The sequence below is a fragment of the Triticum aestivum genome, chromosome 2B (genome assembly GCF_018294505.1).
Source record: "Triticum aestivum cultivar Chinese Spring chromosome 2B, IWGSC CS RefSeq v2.1, whole genome shotgun sequence".
Lineage (NCBI taxonomy): Eukaryota > Viridiplantae > Streptophyta > Magnoliopsida > Poales > Poaceae > Triticum > Triticum aestivum.
The window spans coordinates 74,279,148-74,302,338 of record NC_057798.1 but is presented as its reverse complement, the minus strand read 5'-3'; the positions used below and the strand labels follow the sequence as shown (position 1 = coordinate 74,302,338).

Sequence of the window (23,191 nt, the reverse complement as noted above, 5' to 3'; positions counted from 1 at the left end):
CCGCCATGGCCGGCTTTGTGGGCCTCCTCCGCCAGCTCGGCTTTGAAATTGCGTACATTTTTGGAACTCATGAACAAGTTTTTTGCATAGGTGGTCTTTTTTTTAATTGGTAAACAAAATTTGTAATTCAGAAACATTTTTTGTTTTGCACGTACATTTTTTGGGTTCATGAATATTTTTTTAAATTTCAAATATTTTATCATTTCCTGAATATTTTTTCAATTTTTATTTTTTCTAAATATCCACGAATTTGTTTTGAAATTTGTGAATTTTTTTAATACACGAACATCTGATTTGAAATCATCAACTTTTTTTTGTAGTGCTCGAACATTTTTTGAATTCATGATTTTTTAATGCGATTTTTTAAATCGTGAATATTTTTTAAACCACTAACATTTTATGTTTCCTGGAATTTTTTTTGTGAAATTCACATTTTGGAATTTGATTTTTTTAAATAATTCCAAATTATTTTAAAGAAAAGAAAAGTAAAAACAGAAAAAAGCAAAAAAAGGCAAAAAAAAAAATCAACTGGGGCGTCCAACCCTGCTCATGGGCTGGCACATTAGGGCACTGACATGTTGGCCACACGACCCTTAAACAAACTTAAAAAAAAAGTTGCCAGTGAGTCACGCGCCATATAGGACGTCCCAGCCTTCAGGTCTTGATTTATATAGAAACTTGTTGCATGCCCGTGCGTTGCCATGGAGTAAAAAAAGTGATCGTAGAAAAGTGCATTGACAAGGGAAAATCATGTTACTGCCTGTCCCTATTTACTAATCAATGAAACCCGGATAACAAAAGCCCCCTCAGTCCACCCCTTGGGCTATCACGATTGATCCTTTTGTTGAATCCTTCCCATTGCCTTTGACAGGGGTTGGCATCTAGTACAATGAAGAGAATAATACTCTTTGAGATGAAGAGTCGTCCTTTAAAAGGGTAAAATAATGTTACTCTCCGTCCCAATTTACACTGCACAATTGTTTGTCATGATTAAAATGTAACCACCAATTTTACCAACAATATATTAATTATGTGACATAGCTGTTAAAACCTACTTCCTCCATTCAGAAATAATTGATGCTCAAACAGATGTATCTAGATAGATATATTCATTTGAGCGTCAACTCATTCCGAACGGAGGGAGTTTTAATATGAATCTTATTTTCCTTTATTCAATCAAAGGCTAAAAGCAATACATATGTTATCTTCATGAGAGAACATTTGGTTTCACATACCATTGTAGATGGCAAGATTCTTATATAATCTAAAAACTCCCGCAAAAAATCCCGCGAGAAAACAAACAAGTTAAAATGTCCTTTTATAGTTCAATTCACATATGTCAATGTGAGAACATATGTTCAAATACTTAATGTTCTTTCACGGGTTAGATATCCATACTGTTGATTGGAGCCCTTGTCTTTTTCTAGTTGGAGCCCTTGCTTTAGCAGCCAAGCCTCGTGGCTGAGACTGCTTGGGGTAAAGACATAACAATTTCTAGATGAATATGGTAATTAAGAGTTTGTTACTGAGTCATATAGCTTACTATGCCTTTTTGGATGTGTGGCGAATTAATAATTGGTTTCTTATTTGAGATGATAAAGTCATTTATTAAGAGTTTTCGCGATTGTAAATGAATAACATGCCTAAGCAAGGGGATTTCAAATTTTGTCTGACTCACAAGATGTATATCTGGACGTGACTTTTGAAAAATGTGAACCTAGCTTCATATATACTCTTCAACAGATAGTGTAAACTTACCTCGGACTTTAAACTGCTCGTCAGAACTGACCTCTAGGGGACCATCAAAAGCAAATATGATTGTAGAACGAACAATATTCCTGAATGTAATAAATGAGATATTTATTAATCCACCTCCGATGGATATTAAACTACATTTAGGTTGTATCCATATAATCACCGTTCAATAACAGCGTTGTCTCAAATATTGTATCACACAATTCAGAGTCTTCAGGCTCAAAAGTTGTCTCAACAGGCACATCCATCTTAATGATCCAGCACCCCAACATCAAAAGTTTGACTACAGTGGACATTCTACTGACAATTAATGAGATAGATGTGAAATAGACACTCCCATTATTTATAATAAACTTTTATACTTACTTATAACTCATTTTTATAATATCACAATCATAGTTAATGTACTTTTGTAGGTAATTTCTGATATTAACTAGATAAAAATTATGGTAAATATTAATAACGGCCTTATTTAACAAAGATGTTGTGTGCTAAATTTGAAATGTGTGTGCAATGGAAGTTACATTATTTTTTTGTTTCGCTGCAATAAGCCCTAAAAGATATTTAAAATTAATCTCCATAAATGTGAGAAAAATAAAAACACACAATTATATTCTTTTGCAGATTTATTTCTTATACTGACATGGACAAATGTTTCCTACAGGCAGTGGTAGTTACCACCACTTGCGTTTTGTATGTTGTATGTAGTATCTGTCGAAACCGAGAGTATGTACGTGTAGTATGTAGTATATAATAATGATTAGGTAGTATATATACTAATTTTTAGGTAGTATGTATCATTTTTGAGTATGCTCTTTTTTACGTACAAATATGTACGTATTTCACAAATATAAAAAAACTATGGGCTCATATGCAATTTTTTCATTTAACTTGCTTTGAAATATCTTAGATATATTATATGAACATATTTAAAATAATAAAATAGTATATATAGTACCACATGGTAGTATATGAGACATGTGGGGTAACTACCACCGGGTGGTAGTATATATGTAGAGATCTCTGAAGCGCATGGTCTAAAAAATATCTTGATATCGATTTATAGTTTATATAAAATAAGAAAATTCAAGAGCATATAATTATTTACAAGGAGCTTGCCACCAAATCATTAGCATGTTGAACTATCCTTTCTAGATTAAATGTGTCTCACATGTCGATCTGGTTCAAGAATCCAGTGATACGTACATATGGTCTAAAAAATATCTTGATATTGGGCCATGGTACTTCAATGTGGCGTTGGTGTGTCTTCGGGCGAAAGCTCAGCGCCGACAGCAGCGATGCATGTGGGTGTCGTTGTAGTATCTCTCCCCGTGTCAAGGCTCCGGGTGAATACCCTTGACCGTGTCTTCGGTCTCGACGGCGGCGGATTGTTGCGTCATCACCCTCGGCCTCGGGGGGGGGGGGGGGGGGGGGGCGTTGTGGAGCGTGGGTGACCTCCGGTTGGGTTTCTTCGCCATCGGCGGGCGAGCTCGTATCCTATCTCGAAGCTCCTTCAGCTCTGCCTTGGGGCAGTGCCGACCTATCCTTTACATGTGTTGTCAAGGGCATCGCTCTCGGTCCTTGTTGTCTGCAGGAAGGATCGGTGCTCCATGGTCCGGAGCGAGAGGGCAGGGGTGCCCTCTCCAACGACAACTTGGTTTGTGTTGCATCGACGTCCGATGGTTTCTCGTGGAGGCGCGGTCTCTCTTCTAGTTAGTAGCCTCAGGTGTGTCTCGTTGGAGTGTGGGCACACTTGTAATCTTGTTCTATTTTTGACCTGCTTTGTAAGAGGTTTCTCTCATTACTTTGTATCGGTTCGGCCATGTTGCTTTATATATAAAGCGGGGCGAAAGCCTTTTTCGATATTACAACACACATTTATCAAGATTTTGGACCCAACTGGGCCAAGCAGGCCCATGCATGGCCTGCATCACCGTCTCAGGTTGTGCTGCCCATTTTCTCTATTTTTAGGCCCAACCCGGCCCCTTTACTTCATGTGTGCCATGACGGTCGGATTTCATGCCAGCCCAGAAAAGCCCCGCCCACGTCCCAAATGAATCCGTTCATGAATAGCTTACTTGAAGTCTAACATCGTTTGTCTAAAAAAAAAAGTCTAACAACGTACATGCACTGATGCACATGATTTGATTGGTTTGCAGTGAACTAACACTGAGAGGATAAGTAGGTCATGCGATCTCGCGACCCATGACACTGAGTTGGCCTACCTGATATTTGTCCGGTGGCATGATACAAAACACAACTAGCTAGCGTTTGTTGTGTTGTTGCTTGGAGCTGGAGGAATTGGATCCTTTTCAATTTAATTAAAGGACATTCATATGTGTGCACCTAACTCGAACCCACTACTCAAATTTACTCTTAATTTTTTATGTGCCCAAATTTGTCCCTGAAAAGCATTTTAGGTCACAAGAATGCCCTTTCATCTGGTCAAAGTTGTTTGACTGAAACTTTAAAAATTCATAGCAAATTCATATAAACTCAGACGAACGCAAAATAGGATATAAAAATGTTCATAAAAACATCACCCATATGCACATGTCATTTACGTTCATGGCAAATACACAATATTCCTTTGCCTATTACAGATTGGCTTATCATAAATTGAGAACCTTTTATACTACGGTAAGAACCTAATGATTTTCCGTAGCTTGTACTTCCTCCGTTCCTAAATGTAAGTCTTTGTAGAGATTTCACTATGGACTACATACGGAGTAAAATGAATGAATCTACACTCAAAATGCATCTTCATACATCCGTATGTGGTTCATAGTGAAATCTCTACAAAGACTTATATTTCGGAACGGAGGGAGTAGATGCATTTTGTAGGCAGTCGTTGAGTAGCCGCAACGCGACGTGCGGTACAAAACCGTATTCCGTACGTATTAACATGGCGCGGTGCACAAGCATGAAGCATGCGCAGTACGAAGGTACGGTGGTACCTCCTCCTGCTCTCGGGGACCGCCCGTGGGGTGTCGTCGTGTCGTTGCACTGCCTGGAGGTCAGGGGGCGCCAATGGCTACATGTCAGCCGTTTGCCACGAGCCGTCACATGAGCCAGCACCTGCATGCGCGCATGGAGCAGAGTGCTCACCTTCTGGCCCCAACACTGGCAAGGCCCAAGCTCACCACCAAGGCCGACGAGCTCCCCGAAGCTGTCGTCGCCCAGGATGCGGGTGCCGCCATGGCCGGCTTCGTGGGCCTCCTCCGCCAGCTCGGGGACCTCGCACAGTACGTTGCTCCTGTCTCTCCATGACTCCATCCCTCCATCCGACCGCATACTGCAACTGCACGAGTTCAGTTTCCCCATTGCTTTCTATATTTGTGCGTGCGGCTCCTGAACCTGATCTTCTGCAGGCTCGCCGCGGAGGTGTTCCAAGGCCTGCACGACCAGGCCACGGCGGTGTCCGCTCGGGCGGGCGGCCTCGCGCTGGGGGCGCGGCGCCTGGAGGCGGAGCTGCCGCTCTTAGAGGAGCGCCTCCGTCGTCGTCGGAATAGACGGCCCTGCTTCGTGCAGCACAACGTCGCCATTGCTTCAGAAGTTCCGTGTCGCGTCGCAGGCCATGGTGTCGATCGGCCGGTGATTTTGGTGGGAGGAACAAGGCCGTGCTCCATCGAAGAGCACATCCAGCGCTGCCGCAGGCCTCCGCAGCTCTCCATTCTGGACAAGTATTAACACTTTTTCTTTACCAAAAATTAAGCAGCTCAAAAAGGATTATTTTTTCCTGGTTAATTTGGGCTTGTTTTGGGTGCAGGTATGATGCTGGTGGCGAGGGAGCGTGCTTGAAGAGATACACCGACCCCTCCTTCTTCAGAGCCCACTCTGCACAGCATGAATCAGACCTTCAGAGTTCAGACAACCATTCCAAACCTCCTGCCAAGGAAGCCCACCATAACAAATACTCCAAGTAACACTTCTTAACTTTCCCTATCTCACTTCTCCCTTCTTTCCACTTCTCCTTCTAGGTGTTTTAGCATCCAAATTAACCTGACATTTGAACCTCCTGTAGATTTAAAACAGGCGCGTTGTCCGATATGCTCCAACAACTTAAATATCGTCACATGATCAGAAGAAAGAGGCGTCAAAAGCACAACTTTCAGAATCAGGGTTCGTCACAAGATGAAGCATCTGAAGCACGCGTTTTGTCTTCAGCTGATTCGCCTGAAACATCAAACTCCGAAGCGCCATGCCCTGCAGTACCAGCGAACAAGGAGAGGAGCAGTGACCTCGCTGAGAGGACCAGTTCGTTCGGGGCATGGCTCTCTCCAAGTGCAGCCTGCTGTACTGATGCGTGTGAAAACACACCAGACAATACTGATGGATCTGCCAGCCATGGCGCAAACAAGGCCGACGAGAATGCCAACAATGCGGACAAATTCTCGTAGCGCCCTTGTCGACTTCATCGCCTCAAGGGTCCAAAGCTCGCCGAGGAAGCCATCTGTCAAGAAGCACAGTGACCCGTTAACAGAATCCTTCCGGAACATGGCTAAGAAGCTGCTGCTTGAGTATGAATCGGCAGAGAATTTTCGTAACAGCAATCTAGTGGCATTCTAAAGACGTGCCAGATCCAGATGAAGTAGCATTTTACAGCAAAAGCACCAAGGACACTCACCAAGAGGCGGTGACCTCGGAGCAATCCGACGATCCTTGTGAATAACCTTGTCCGCCAGCTAGCATCGATGAAGAAGCAAGCGGTGGTATCAGCGGTCACAACCCGAAAAGGGACCAATCAGTGTATCTTGGCTACCAATCCGGTATTCAGCTGTGATGCTTCTGTGCATGGTTTTCACCTTCAGTTTCAGAAAAAAAAATCAGCACAAACCAAAATTCAACTGTGATCCTTATGTTTTCGGTTTGCATTTCAGCCAAAGGGCTGAAATATTCACTTGAATTCAATTCAATATTTGAATTTTTAAAAGCATTTAAAAAATATTTGAATTCCTGTGTATTACTGAAATATTTTGACCAAGGTAAATAATTAAGTGTCTACTGAAATTCGTGAAATTCAGTGAATTTCATCGAAATCTCACTGAAAGTGAAAACCATGTTCTGTGTCAGACAGTGAACAGTGTCATTAACATGGACTGCATACACCTTCAGGCCCTGCTTTATACAGAAAGCACAACTGTCGACAACATCCTGATGCGATTATCAGCTACATAGTGCAAGCAAAAAACAAAAACTTCATGGTGAGAGGCATTTTGGTTGCCACATTTCTCGTCCCCCCCCCCCCCCCCCCCCCCGCGCGCGTCACCCCTCCTCTGGCGACACGGAGGTCCCTCCGTCGCGCCGCCGCGTTCCTCCTCCCACCCTCGCCCCGTCTCGCCGCCACTCGAGGGGCGCCGGCGAAGGCCGCGCGCGCCCTGAGGAAGGTGGCGGCGGGGCGCATCTGCTGTTTCCCGGCCGTTGTCGTCGTCAGAGGAGGGCGTCGCGGCGCGCTGGATCTGGCCGCGCGGTGGCGGGCGGCGGCGGTTGCTTCCCGCTCGGCGCGGAGGTGGCGGCTCGGGGCGTCGGCCGTGGCGCAAGGTGGAGCTGGGTTGCGGCTGTTGGCCTGCGGCTACGTGGCGAAGGTGCTGGTCCGATCTGGGCCAGCGCGTGGGGGGTCGCGGCGCGGCTCTTGCCGGCAGCCGTGCCTGCGTGCGGCACCTTCCGGCTGCTTGGCATTACATCCCCTCGCGTGGTGGTCGTGGGGAGTCTCCTGACTCTGTTGGCGGCTTCTCCGGGTGGCCAGATCTGGGCCGTGCGGGTCCACGGCCAGCGAGGGTAGTGGTGGTGTGGCCGCGGTCGTCCTGGCTGGTGGTGGCGGTGGTGTGGTGTTTGGCGCTGTGGCGGTGCAGACCTGCAGCTGTGCTGGATTTCTCGGCAATCGGCCGCAGTGCAATGGGAGGGCGTCATTGCAGATCGGGGGGTAACCCCTGCTCCGTCAGGAGCCGGCGATGGCGACGCCTGTGGGCGCCGCAATCCTTCTTAGAGGCGTCGCTGTGAGGCTGCTATCCCTCCTCATTGACTCCGGGGGAAATCCCTAGTCCAGGTCCTCCTGGTTCGGATGATGGCGGTGCAACATGCGTCGTTTCCCTTTGTGAAGGCATCATCTTGGAGTCGTGCTGGGGTTGATGAGATTGATGGTCGCTTGCTGTAGGAATGCGGGGAGTGATGGAATGGGGTGATGGTGCTCTGTCTGCGTGATCTTGGCTCGGCCATGCACGGGAGTGGGTCTGAATTTTCATCCGAAGCCGGGTCAGCGGGGGCGTTATCCTCCTCTCTGGATCACCTCGTTCCCATATGGCACCCCTTCTCCGCTGGGTGTTGTTGGGTGGCGACCAGACGACCAATGTTCAAGGCTCTTCTCCTTGCTTGGTCAGATGAAGGTGTAAGTTGAGGTCCTACTCCTTGCTGGTTGTGCTGATGATATTTGGAATGGCGGTCAGGGGTGGTGGTGCATCCGACTTCGGATCGTCGAAAGGCCTTCTTCTGTGCCCTTTCCTCGGCGGGTCTTCCGGAGGTTCGGCTGGATATGTGCGTGTGTGTGTGTGTGTCTAAAAAAAAACTTCATGGTGATATCACCTGTGATTGTAATGGTTATCAATCAAGGTACATAAGGGGTCTGTGATTGCATCGCTTGAACTTAGAATACTTTAACCAAAATTACCATGACAAACCGTGCAGCTAATTAATGACAATTCATTTCAAGCTATCCGAAAACATAAGACTGGAAAGATTCAGGCAAGGATGTTCATGCTGATACCACCCACTGAGGCGCAGCGTGCGGAGATATATTTCTCGGTAAGGAGCCTGAGGAAACTGATCATCGAGAAACATTCAGAAAAGCTCGGAGACCTCGTGCACTACGTTGCTCCTGTCCCTCCCTTCCTCCTGTTGCATACGCTATAATTTAGCGTTGGATTTCTATACGTGTGTGCTCAGTTCAATGACCTGCACGACCAAGCCAAGGTCGCGGCCACAACACGCGCTACGTCATTTCGGACTGCGTCAACCTGCGCAACTGCAAGAGCACAAGGCGCGCTGCATCATTTCGTACCGGGTGATCAACATCTGCTCAAGCTCTTTTTCCGGGTGATCGTTGTCACCGTCTCTGTACAGGGACCTACACTCTTCTTTTCCCCCTCAAGCATCCCGGTCATCTCTCTGCTGAACTCTATTGTGGGTGTGTTGGCGGAGGAGATCCGACAGACTTGCTCCGTGATGGCAGCCTCTGCAAGCTCCACCCCTGGAGCCGTAGCATCTTCACATCCAATAGCGGCATGGATTCTGGTGAGGCTAGAGAGATGCTCAATGCCAAATTCAAAATCTCCATAAAGAGACAGCGTCTCTAGAGCGTTGAAGTGGAGCCTAAGACCCCGCAGCCGTGGCATGGCTCCTCGATCAAACTGCAGCTCTTTCCCACCAGCCTTGCATGTGAACCAGAACACCTTAAGACACGGAAAGGCGCCACTGCAAATTATCACCCTTCTTCTTTGTCCTCTGGAAGATGAGTGCGTGTCCGTCATGTCAGCAGCAGGTCCTGAAGATACTAACTTGAGAAGGATAAGATGGGGCACGGACGCGATGATACTCAGACCTTGCTCTCCCAATTGAGTCATTTCAATATTCAAGTGGGTGACACAGGAGGTCATACAAAATGCAGTACTTCCCAAGATTGCGCTAGATATGGTCAGGTCAAATCTTCGCAACCGGTGTGGACACAAGTCCAGTTGGCCTACCAAGTCACCATCAAGACAATGCAGAGAGAGGGACTGAAGGTTAGAGTGTCCAACCGCCTTGAGGAAATCGACGATGGCACGTGCACTGTCCACAGATGGATCTAATCCGTCAAAGCTCAAGCCAAGGACACTTAGCCTCCCTGACCGAACCAGCAGCTCTACGACCTTATGGAGTGACTTGACGTTGTCGACACGGATCGTTGATACTTCTTGTAGTCCTTGCATCATAAGGATATCGCCCATCATCTTCACGGTATCTTCAATCAGTAGGCATACCATCCTTTTCAATCCAGCTATAGATGCAGGCAGATTTCTCAGATTAGTGTGCCTGACATCCAGCGTCTCCAAGTGCTCCAGCTTTCCAATTTCGCCTGGTAATTCATGCATAGCAGACCCTCTAAGTCCCAAGTACCTTAGCAGAATCAGCCCTCCAATGCCTTTCAGATGGTGTCTTCTCAAATTACCATTATCTTCCACATCGAGTACTCGTAGAAATTTGAAGGTTCGAAGAACAGCCTTCCCTTTTCTAACCTTAGGGTATGTGAGGAGGGTTGTCCATCCAACATGCCCGCAAACTTGGAGGGTTCACATGCTAGATAGGTGCAGGGTTCCTGAGAGCAGCGTGCCGGCTTCATCTTCCTTGCTGCAGCAATCGAATGAGAACCGTCGAATCGGGTACCATGGAGTTAGTCCGTACCAGCGTACCTCATATCTGCACCCGTCGTCACAAAGTTGTCTTCCCTAGACAAAGTTTTGATGAAGTCAAGGATCACACCATGCACCACACATCCTACAGCCTGGCCATCTTCGTAGCAAAACACTGGCTGGATCAGCCGCCTACAGATGAGCTCATTGAAATAGCTTTCTCCCGTTCCCCACGAATTTTCTTCATGTCTTCCTAAGAAAAATCCCTCGGCGATCCATAGACGTATCAAACGGTCTTTCTTAATGGTATAATATTCTGGAAAGACGCCGAGGTATAGAAGACAAGACTTCAAAGGGGCAGGCAGTTCATCATAACTCATGCGCAATAACATTCTCATCCCATCTGATGTGGAACATTGGTCTGATGTTGACAGGATACGTCTCTCACGAATCTCTGGCTCAGCTAGTACTGCAGATTTCCTGCCAGCTGCAATAATTATTGCCAATGGCATGCCGCCACACATTTTCAACAACTCATTTTCAGCAGGCCTTTTTGCCTCCTTGTGAAATAAAGTCTTGGATTCTTCCTCGCTGAGAGGCTCCATCTGGTGGATGACATCAATTGGGCGCATAGGACAACAATACTTGGCTACGTCGCTGATGCAAGTTGTGATCAATACTCTACTTCCGAGATCATTCTCACGCAAAACAGAATTAATAACATCCCATGCCAAGATGCTCCAAATGTCATCAATTAAAATGAAATACCTGGCATGTAGAGGAACATGGTTAACTTTATCAGCTAATATATGATCAATTTATAGAGATGATATTACAGCAAGCTGGTTCTGTTTTGTTACTTATCTACTCAATAATTCCGAGAGTCAGTTAGATCCAGCTGAATGCGTCTATTGGTTGCCAATACATTACATATGCATTTGTTATGCTGATACTTTTAAGCAGAAAAAGTGCTAAATTTTGATATATATTCTTCCCGTTGATTACTAGTTTGGTATGCATTGATAAAAAGATTGACAAACCACAACAAATACAGAGATTAAAACAGCTACTTTTTATATCTTTTTATCATGATTATCTTGTGATGCATGTTACTGTTATCCGTTATTAATTCGATGTGGTTTCAGATCAAAAGAATGGGAAAAGCACAATGAATACATCTAGTCAACAGCCTCAGTCTACATTCAGTGATGCTCTTTTACATGATGTCGGTACATGAAAGCACAATAAATATGTCTATCTACACTATGCCAATGTAAACAAAAAATACCTCTTCGTGACGAGGTATTCCCTGAGCTCAGTTACGACTTGATTCATTTCAGGAGCTTCCATGCCATTCTGAGGAATAGTACCCTGAGGCTTTACTTGATGAAGTATATCCAATAGAGTGGCCGATAGAGACGGTTTTCGGCCAACAGTGATGAAAGCTCGGCACTCAAACTTGCATTGAAGCTTTGCATATACCACCTTGGCAAGGGTAGTCTTACCAAGGCCTTCCATTGCGACGATAGATACCAACATTAGCCGCAGCCGTGCGGCAGTCAGATGCATGATAAGCTTACTACTTGATTCTTTGAGAGCAATGAGGTCACGGGTTTTGTCCTCATAAATCAGTGGACACTCCATGGGGGCTGTACTGAGCTTATCACCACAATGCTTCAAGACTTCACGTGTTTCCTGTATCTTGGTCTTATAGTCCTGGATTAGTTTTTCCTGCAATTCATCCATGTTCTTTCCCGGCTTCTCATGGACCAAAGTTTCCACCTCGCTTACCAGCTCACATGTTCGATCCATCCACACTTGACTGCTCAAGACTCACCAGTGGCCCAAACTTAGAGGGGAGTTCCTTTTTTAGGCTCTCCAGATCTTTACACAATTCATCGATGGTCTTGAACTCATCATCAGTTGGACTGAGAAGGTCGCACCACGTGAAGTGCTCAAGCACATTGTGGATCCTAGACTTGAACAAAGCAGTCATCTCTCTCTCCGATAAATATGCGCTCTTTGGCTCGTCGATCCACTCTTCAATGTCAAAGACCAGGTCCCTCGCAAACTTCGTCCACAACAGGGCACCCCGATCCATCGCCCACCCCCCGCCAAGCTTGTCGAAACCCTTCTTTAGGTTCACTACGCCTTGACATAACACTTCCATCATCTTGGGATGATTCTTCTTCAGTCTGGTGGAGTCGAGCTTGGCGAGCACGGAGTTGATCGATCCTGTCACCATAGGTTCGTCCGCCAAACTGAAAAATCCCCCCTCTCTCTCTCTCTCTGAATTCATCTTGTGTGTTTCAATCTCTCGATCTTCCATTAGGGAAGTAGTGTGGTCGCCGTACGCCACAAATCGATCGAGCTCGCGCTGCCTATGTGAGGTCGCCGGCGAAAACCAGCCTCGTACAGATGCTGCTTGCTCTTCCCTTGATTGATTAGGGGAGAGGAAAGAACGGAGCCCTCGCTGCTTGCCGTGACTTGAAAAAGAACCAAGAAAACTAGACCAATAGGGGGAGAAACCCCGAAAAGAAGCAAGAAGGATGAAGCCGTCGCTGCTTGCAACTGCTGGCCGTCGTTGCTGCCGCTACTCGCTCGCCGCTGATTTCGCAAACCGCTACTGGCGAGGAGCGCCCCCAGGATTCGATCCGCCGTCGATACCGGCGAGGAGCACCCCCCAGGATTCGATACGCTTCCGCTGCCGGCGAAGAGCGCGCCCAAGATTCGATCCCCCGCCGCCGCCGCGCCGCCAAAGAAACGGGAGAGACGGGGAGAAAGGATGGGGGAGGATTTTTTTTCGGGTGAGTCGTTGACGTTCCGTGAGAATCGACTCACGCACGGTCACGTGAGGGAGTGTCTTTGGTCTGCGCCCCAGCTAAATCATCAAAATTTTGATATGAACCTTCCTCCGATATAAGATAAGTGTTGTCACATTAAACTTTAGTTGTATATGATGGTCAAACACTTTTGTGGTATTCATTTTCATCAAATGTGTAGAAAAACTATCATAAAAATGAAACTATGATGAAAAAGGGTTGAGAAATAACAAATAAATTCTACTGAAGTCGATGACTCCATTGTCTCTCTTGTAATGCATTTTTCATGACTACTGCTATCTTCAGTTTTGTAAGCAAAGCAATTATCAAAATTATAATTTGCAGCTATATTCGGTCATCAATATTAATCAAGGCTACACTCTCCATTATATCCTAGACGGCAGTGGCGGAGCTTCACAAAAATACATGAGCGGGCCAACGGGTCCTAGCTGAAGGAAATTACTGCTAGGTTGTTATTCCATGGCTGAATAGTAGGCGTAGATTTGCACGACTGGGCGGGCCAGGGCACGGATTGGCCCAGTCGTAGCTCCAGCACTGTTATACAGGCTAGATCTTCAGGAGATGGAATAAACATAGGTTTTAAAGGTATCACAAGTTTATCATATAAACTATAGGTTAGACCTAAAAAAACATAATTGCAAATGTAATCTTCAACAGCAGCCTGGTCCAGGAGTAAAGGACTTTTTTCTTTGCAAATAATCCATCCATGATTATGTTAGTCTCAAATCTTCACTAATGTGTTTGCCTCGCACTAGCAACCACAGACATTAACTACCCCTTTGCATGCATGGCCGTGTGATTAATAATCACATCTACGTGTGCCATATTAATTAATGCAGCATACGAGGAGACAAGTTGGATCACAACATTGGCTTAAGCAGCATTAATTTTTTACCTTGGCACCTGTAATATGGGTGTATGGCCTTGGATGCAAAACTAGAGGGAGTACAAAAACCTTTTAGGGTGCACATTTAGTATCTGGTTCTCTTTTTGACATGGGTTCTCTTATGTTGGAGAACATGCTTTCCTCGGCTCGAGCCAGCTTCCTCACCACTCGTTTCAGCTTTGAGAAAGTTAGGACCGCCCTCCTCACCATGACCGAATATTGAATCCCGTGCCATATGGGTTCGGCCTTGCGTTCTTCAAGAAGAATAGGGATCTTGTTAAATATGACCAACTCTCACTTGTTAACCAATCCTTTGATTCAACCATCGACGTTTGAATAGGGTTTTTATCGTTCTCTTGCCTTAAGAAGGTAAGTGCTACTAACCCAGATAATTTTAGATTGATTTCTCTACGAATTGCGACATCAAAATCAGTTCCGGTTGCCTCTCTTCTCGGCTCAAACCATGCAAACATGCACGCATTGGAGCTCCCTTGTATGATGTCTTGACTAGTATTGGTTTCCTGCACGCACTGGCTGGCCCATAAGCATCAACATTCAATGCACAAAGGCCGAGGCCAGTCAACCTTTTGTCAGCGCCAAGGATGTTGGGGAACGTAGTAATTTCAAAAAAATTCCTACGCACACGCAAGATCATGGTGATGCATAGCACCGAGAGGGGAGAGTGTTGTCCACGTACCCTCATAGACCGAAAGCGGAAGCGTTATGACAATGCGGTTGATGTAATCGTACGTCTTCATGGCCCGACCGATCAAGCACCGAAACTACGGCACCTCTGAGTTCTAGCACACGTTCAGCTCGATGACGTCCCTCGAACTCCGATCCAGCCGAGTGTCAAGGGAGAGTTCTGTCAGCACGACGGCGTGGTGACGATCTTGATGTTCTACCGTCGCAGGGCTTCGCCTAAGCACCGCTACAATATTATCGAGGTGGACTATTGTGGAGGGGGGCACCGCACACGGCTAAGAGATCAAGGAATCAATTGTTGTTGTGCCTAGAGGTGCCCCCTGCCCCCGTATATAAAGGAGCAAGGGGGGAGGGGCGGTCGGCCTAGGAGGGGGCGCGCCAAGGGGAGTCCTACTCCCACCGGGAGTAGGACTCCCTCCTTCCTTGTTGGAGTAGGAGAAGGGGAAAGAGGGGGAGAGGAAGAAGGAAAAGGGGGCCGTGCCCCTTGTCCAATTCGGACCAGAGGGGGGGGGGGCGCAGGCCTCCTTCCTTTTGGCCTCTCTCCTCTATTCCCGTACGGCCCAATAAGGCCCATATACTCCCCGCGAATTCCTGTAACTTTCCGGTACTCCGAAAAATACCCGAATCACTCGGAACCTTTCCGAAGTCCGAATATAATCGTCCAATATATCGATCTTTACGTCTCGACCATTTTGAGACTCCTTGTCATTTCCCCGATCTCATCCGGGACTCCGAACTCCTTCGGTACATCAAAACTCATAAACTCATAATATAACTGTCATCGAAACCTTAAGCGTGCGGACCCTACGGGTTCGAGAACAATGTAGACATGACCGAGACATGTCTCCGGTCAATAACCAATAGCGGAACCTGGATGCTCATATTGGCTCCCACATATTCTACGAAGATCTTTATCGGTCAAACCGCATAACAACATATGTTGTTCCCTTTGTCATCGGTATGTTACTTGCCCGAGATTTGATCGTCAGTATCCAATACCTAGTTCAATCTCGTTACCGGTAAGTCTCTTTACTTGTTACATAATGCATCATTCCGTAACTAACTCATTAGCTACATTGCTTGCAAGGCTTTATAGTGATGTGCATTACCGAGAGGGCCTAGAGATACCTCTCCGACAATCGGAGTGACAAATCCTAATATCGAAATACGCCAACCCAACATGTACCTTCGGAGACACCTGTAGAGCTCCTTTATAATCACCCAGTTACGTTGTGACGTTTGATAGCACACAAAGTGTTCCTCCGGTAAACGGGAGTTGCATAATCTCATAGTTGTAGGAACATGTATAAGTCATGAAGAAAGCAATAGCAACATACTAAACGATCAAGTGCTAAGCTAACGGAATGGGTCAAGTCAATCACATCATTCTCTTAATGATGTGATCCCGTTAATCAAATGACAACTCTTTGTCCATGGCTAGGAAACATAACCATCTTTGATTAATGAGCTAGTCAAGTAGAGGCATACTAGTGACACTCAGTTTGTCTATGTATTCACACATGTATCATGTTTCCGGTTAATACAATTCTAGCATGAATAATAAACATTTATCATGAAATAAGGAAATAAATAATAACTTTATTATTGCCTCTAGGGCATATTTCCTTCAGTCTCCCACTTGCACTAGAGTCAATAATCTAGTTCACATCATCATGTGATTTAACACCAATATTCATATCTGTATATGATTAACACCCATAGTTCACATCATCATGTGACCAACACCCAAATGGTTACTAGAGTCAATAATCTAGTTCATATTGCTATGTGATTAACACCCAAAGAGTACTAAGGTGTGATCATGTTTTGCTCATGAGAGAAGTTTAGTCAACGGGTCTGTCACATTCAGAGCCGTATGTATTTTGCAAATATTCTATGTCTACAATGCTCTGCATGGAGCTACTCTAGCTAATTGCTCCCACTTTCAATATGTATCCAGATTGAGACTTAGAGTCATCTGGATCAGTGTAAAAGCCTGCACCAATGTAACTCTTTACGACGGGCTCTTTTATCATCTCCATAATCGAAAAAATATTTCCTTAGTCCTCACTAAGGATATTCTTGACCGATGTCCAGTGATCTACTCTTAGATCACTATTGTACTCCCTTGCCAAAACAGGGCAGAGTATACAATAGATCTGGTCCATAGCATGACATACTTTTATAGAACCTATGACTGGTGCATGGGGAATGACTTTCATTCTCTTTATATTTTCTGCCGTGGTCGGGATTTGAGTCTTACTCAATTTTATACCTTTGCAACACAGGCAAGAACTCTTTCTTTGACTGTTCCATTTTGAACTGCTTCAAAATCTTGTCAAGGTATGTACTCATTGAAAATATTATCAAGCGTCTTGATCTATCTCATTAGATCTTGACGCTCAATATGTAAGTAGCTTTACTGAGGTCTTTCTTTGAAAAACTCCTTTCAAAGACTCCTTTATGCTTTCCAGAAAATTCTACATTATTTCCGATAAAAAATATGTCATTCACATATACTTATCAGAAAGGCTGTAGTGCTCCCACTCACTTTCTTGTAAATACAGGCCTTTCCAAAAGTCTGCATAAAACCATATGCTTTGATCAACTCATCAAAGCGTATATTCCAACTCCGAGATGCTTGCACCAGTCCATTGATGGATTGCTGGAGCTTGCACACTTTGTTAGCACCTTTAGGATTGACAAAACCTTCTGGTTGCATCATATATAACTCTTCTTTAATAAATCCATAAAGAAATGTAGTTTTGACATCCATTTGCCAGATTTCATAAAATGTGGCAATTGCTAACATGATTCAGACAGATTTAAGCATCGATACGAGTGAGAAAATCTTATCGTATTCAACACCTTGAACTTGTCGAAAACCTTTTTGCGACAAGTCGAGCTTTGTAGATAGTAACACTACTATCAGCGTCCGTCATCCTCTTGAAGATCCATTTATTTTCTATGGCTTGCCGATCATCGGGAAAGACAACCAAAGTCCGTACTTTGTTCTCATACATGGATCATATCTCAGATTTTATGGCCTCAAGCCATTTCGCGGAATCTGGGCTCATCATCGCTTCCTCATAGTTCGTAGGTTCATCATGCTCTAGTAACATGACTTCCAGAACATGATTACCGTACCAATCTAGTGTGTATCTTACTCTGGAAGACCTACGAGGTTCTGTAGTAACTTGTTCTGAAGTTTCATGATCATCATCATTAGCTTCCTCACTAATTGGTGTAGGAATCACTGGAACTGATTTCAGTGATGAACTATTTTCCAATTCAGGAGAAGGTACTATTACCTTATCAAGTTCTACTTTCTCCCACTCACTTCTTTCGAGAGAAACTCCTTCTCTAGAAAGGATCCATCTTAGCAACAAATATCTTGCTCTCGGATCTGTGATAGAAGGTGTACCCAATAGTTTCCTTTGGGTATTCTATGAAGACGCACTTCTCCGATTTGGGTTCGAGCTTATCAGGTTGAAACTTTTCCACATAAGCATCGCAGTCCCAAACTTTAAGAAACGACAACTTTGGTTTCTTGCCAAACCACAGTTCATAAGGTGTCGTCTCAACAGATTTTGATGTTGCCCTATTTAACGTGAATGCAGTTGTCTCTAATGCATAACCCCAAAACGATAGTGGTAAACTGATAAGAGACATCATAGATCGCACAATATCCAATAAAGTGCGGTTACGACGTTCGGACAAACCATAACGCTATAGTGTTCCAAGTGGTGTGAACTGTGAAACTATTCCACATTGTTTTATATGAAGGCCAAACTCGTAACTCAAATATTCTACTCCACGATCAGATCGTAGAAACTTTATTTTCTTGTTACGATGATTCTCCACTTTACTCTGAAATCCTTTGAACTTTTCAAATGTTTCAGACTTGTGTTTCATTAAGTAGATATACTCATATCTGCTCAAATCATCTTGTGAAGGTCAGAAAATAACGATACTCGCCACGAGCATCAATACTCATTGGACCGCATACATCAGTATGTATTATTTCCAATAAGTCAGTAGCTCGTTCCATTGTTTGGGAGAATGGAGTTTTAGTCATCTTGCCCAAAAGGCACGGTTCACAAGCATCAAATGATTCATAACCATGTGATTCCAAAATTCCATCTTAATGGAGTTTCTTCATGCGCTTTACACCGATATGACCCAAACGGCAGTGCCACAAATAAGTTGCACTATCATTATTAACTTTGCATCTTTTGGCATCAATATTATGAATATGTGTATCACTACGATCGAGATCCAACAAACTATTTTCATTGGGTGTATGACCATTGAAGGTTTTATTCATGTAAACAGAACAACAATTATTCTCTGACTTTAAATGAATAACCGTATTGCAATAAACATGATCAAATCATATTCATGCTCAACGCAAACGCCAAATAACATTTATTTAGGTTTAACACTAATCCCGAAAGTATAGGGAGTGTGCGATGATGATCATATCAATCTTGGAACTACTTCCAGCACTCATCGTCACTTCCCCTCAACTAGTCTTTGTTTATTCTGTAACTCCTGTTTCAAGTTACTAATCTTAGCAACCGAACAAGTATCAAATACTCAGGGGCTACTATAAACACTAGTAAGGCACACATCAATAACCTGTATATCAAATATACCCTTGTTCACTTTGCCATCCTTCTTATCCACCAAATATTCAGGGCATTTCCGCTTCCAGTGACCATTTCCTTTGCAGTGTAAGCACTCAGTTTCAGGCTTTGGTCCAGCTTTGGGCTTCTTCGCGGTAGTGACAACTTGCTTGTCATTCTACTTGAAGTTCCCTTTCTTTCCCTTTGCCCTTTTCTTGAAACTAGTGATCTTGTCAATCATCAACACTTGATGCTCTTTCTTGATTTCTACCTTCGTCGATTTCAGCATCACGAAGAGCTCGGGAATCGTTTTCGTCATCCCTTGCATTATAGTTCATCACGAAGTTCCAGTAACTTGGTGATGGTGACTAGAGAACTCTGCCAATTACTATCTTATCTAGAAGATTAATTCCCACTTGATTCAAGCGATTGTAGTACTCAGACAATCTAAGCACATGCTCACTAGTCGAGCAATTCTCCTCCATCTTTTAGGCGAAGTATTTGTCAAAGGTCTCATACCTCTTGACACGGGCATGAGTCTGAAATACCAATTTCATCTCTTGAAACATCTTATATGTTCCATGACGTTTCAAAAACATTTTTGTAGTCCCGGTTCTAAGCCATAAAGCATGGTGCACAAAACTATCAAGTAGTCATCATATTGAGCTAGCCAAACGTTCACAACGTCTGCATCTGCTCCTGCAATAGGTCTGTCATCTAGCGGTGCATCAAGGACATAATTCTTCTGTGCAGTAATGAGGATAAACCTCAGATCACGGACCAAGTCCGCATCATTGGTACTAACATTTTTCAACTTAGTTTTCTCTAGGAACACATGTAAAAACATAGGGAAGCAAAAACATAGGGAAGCAACAACGCGAGCTATTGATCTACAACATAATTTGCATAATACTACCAGGACTAAGTTCATGATAAATTAAAGTTCAATTAATCATATTACTTAAGAACTCCCACTTAGATAGACATCCCTCTAGTCATCTAAGTGATCACGTGATCCAAATCAACTAAACCATGTCCGATCATCACGTGAGATGGAGTAGTTTTCAATGGTGAACATCACTATGTTGATCATATCTACTATATGATTCACGTTCGACCTTTCGGTCTCCGTGTTCCGAGGCCATATCTGTATATGCTAGGCTCGTCAAGTTTAACCTGAGTATTCCGCGTGTGCAACTGTTTTGCACCCGTTGTATTTGAACGTAGAGCCTATCACACCCGATCATCACGTGGTGTCTCAGCACGAAGAACTTTCGCAACGGTGCATACTCAGGGAGAACACTTCTTGATAATTAGTGAGAGATCATCTTAAAATGCTACCGTCAACAAAGCAAAATAAGATGTATAACAGATAAACATCATATGCAATCAAAATATGTGACATGATATGGCCATGATCATCTTGCGCCTTTGATCTCCATCTCCAAAGTACTGTCATGATCTCTATTGTCACCGGCACGACACCATGATCTTCATCATCTTGATCTATATCAATGTGTCATCACATGGTCGTTTCGCCAACTATTGCTCTTGCAACTATTGCTATCGCATAGCGATAAAGTAAAGCAATTATTTGGCAATTGTATCTTATGCAACAAAGAGACAACTATAGGGCTTCTGCCAGTTGCCGATAACTTCAACAAAACATGATCATCTCATACAACAACTTATATCTCATCACGTCTTGACCATATCACATCACAACATGCCCTGCAAAAACAAGTTAGACGTCCTCTACTTTGTTGTTGCAAATTTTACGTGGCTGCTACGGGCTGAGCAAGAACCGTTCTTACCTACGAATCAAAACCACAACGATAGTTCGTCAAGTTAGTGTCGTTTTAACCTTCACAAGGACCGGGCGTAGACACACTCGGTTTAACTAAAGTTGGAGAAACAGACACCCGCCAGCCACCTGTGTGCAAAGCACGTCGGTAGAACCAGCCTCGCGTAAGCGTACGCGTAATGTCGATCTGGGCCGCTTCATCCAACAATACCGCCGAACCAAAGTATGACATGCTGGTAAGCAGTATGACTTGTATCGCCCACAACTCACTTGTGTTCCACTCGTGCATATAACATCTATGCATAAAACCTAGGCTCGGATGCCACTGTTGGGGAACGTAGTAATTTCAAAAAAATTCCTACGCACACGCAAGATCATGGTGATGCATAGCAACGAGAGGGGAGAGTGTTGTCCACGTACCCTTATAGACCGAAAGAGGAAGTGTTATGACAACGCGGTTGATGTAGTCGTACGTCTTCACGGCCCGACCGATCAAGCACCGAAACTACGACACCTCCGAGTTCTAGCACACGTTCAGCTCGATGACGTCCCTCAAACTCTGATCCAGCCGAGTGTCGAGGGAGAGTTCCATCAGCACGACGGTGTGGTGACGATCTTGATGTTCTACCGTCGCAGGGCTTCGCCTAAGCACCGCTACAATATTATCGAGGTGGACTATTGTGGAGGGGGGCACCGCACACGGCTAAGAGATCAAGGGATCAATTGTTGTTGTGCCTAGAGGTGCCCCCCTACCCCCATATATAAAGGAGCAAGGGGGAGGGGGCGGCCGGCCTAGGAGGGGGCGCCCCAAGGGGAGTCCTACTCCCACCGGGATTAGGACTCCCTCCTTCCTTGTTGGAGTAGGAGAAGGGGAAAGAGGGGGAGAGGAAGAAGGAAAAGGGGGCTGCACCCCTTGTCCAATTCCGACCAGAGGGGGGGGCGCAGGCCTCCTTCCTTTTGGCCTCTCTCCTCTATTCCCGTATGGCCCAATAAGGCCCATATACTCCCCGGCGAATTCCCGTAACTCTTCGGTAATCCGAAAAATACCCGAATCACTCGGAACCTTTCCGAAGTCCGAATATAGTTGTCCAATATATCGATCTTTACGTATTGACCATTTTGAGACTCCTCGCCATGTCCCAGATCTCATCCGGGACTTTGAACTCCTTCGGTACATCAAAACTCATAAACTCATAATATAACTGTCATTGAAACCTTAAGCGTGCGGACCCTACGGGTTCGAGAACAATGTAGACATGACCGAGACATGTCTCCGGTCAATAACCAATAGCGGAACCTGGATGCTCATATTGGCTCCCACATATTCTACGAAGATCATTATCGGTCAAACCGCATAACAACATATGTTGTTCCCTTTGTCATCGGTATGTTACTTGCCCGAGATTTGATCGTCAGTATCCAATACCTAGTTCAATCTCATTACCGGCAAGTCTCTTTACTCGTTACGTAATGCATCATTCCATAACTAACTCATTAGCTATACATTGCTTGCAAGGCTTTATAGTGATGTGCATTACCGAGAGGGCCCAAAGATACCTCTCCGACAATCGGAGTGACAAATCCTAATCTCGAAATACGCCAACCCAACATGTACCTTCGGAGACACCTGTAGAGCTTCTTTATAATCACCCAGTTACGTTGTGACGTTTGGTAGCACACTAAGTGTTCCTCCGGTAAACGGGAGTTGCATAATCTCATAGTTGTAGGAACATGTATAAGTCATGAAGAAAGCAATAACAACATACTAAACGATCAAGTGCTAAGCTAACGGAATGGGTCAAGTCAATCACACCATTCTCCTAATGATGTGATCCCGTTAATCGAATGACAACTCTTTGTCCATGGCTAGGAAACATAACCATCTTTGATTAATGAGCTAGTCAAGTAGAGGCACACTAGTGACACTCAGTTTGTCTATGTATTCACACATGTATCATGTTTCCGGTTAATACAATTCTAGCATGAATAATAAACATTTATCATGAAATAAGGAAATAAATAATAACTTTATTATTGCCTCTAGGGCATATTTCCTTCAGAGGAAACCCAGGATAACATGAGACATCGGCCGACCGAGGGTCCTCTAATAAATAGCTAGTCGTGTTTAGGGTTTACGTCCGGGCTTTGTTTAGAGAAGTTTAGCTATATTGCTACTTTTATTTGTCTTC

The 23,191-nt window shown here is 44.5% G+C and overlaps 1 protein-coding gene and 1 pseudogene across 1 annotated transcript; one reads left to right on the top strand and one right to left on the bottom strand.

The window, feature by feature from the left end:
• The first annotated feature begins 4,604 nt into the window (after positions 1 to 4,604).
• LOC123043562 (protein SCAR2) lies at positions 4,605 to 6,708 on the top strand. The gene is made up of 4 exons (XM_044466050.1): positions 4,605 to 5,000; positions 5,127 to 5,438; positions 5,525 to 5,677; positions 5,780 to 6,708. The coding sequence occupies exons 1-4, from the start codon at positions 4,786 to 4,788 to the stop codon at positions 6,153 to 6,155; spliced, it is 1,056 nt and encodes a 351-aa protein (XP_044321985.1). The 5' UTR covers positions 4,605 to 4,785; the 3' UTR covers positions 6,156 to 6,708.
• A 1,631-nt stretch (positions 6,709 to 8,339) lies between these two features.
• On the bottom strand, positions 8,340 to 12,973 carry LOC123043561 (disease resistance protein Pik-2-like; annotated as a pseudogene).
• Positions 12,974 to 23,191: the final 10,218 nt, after the last annotated feature.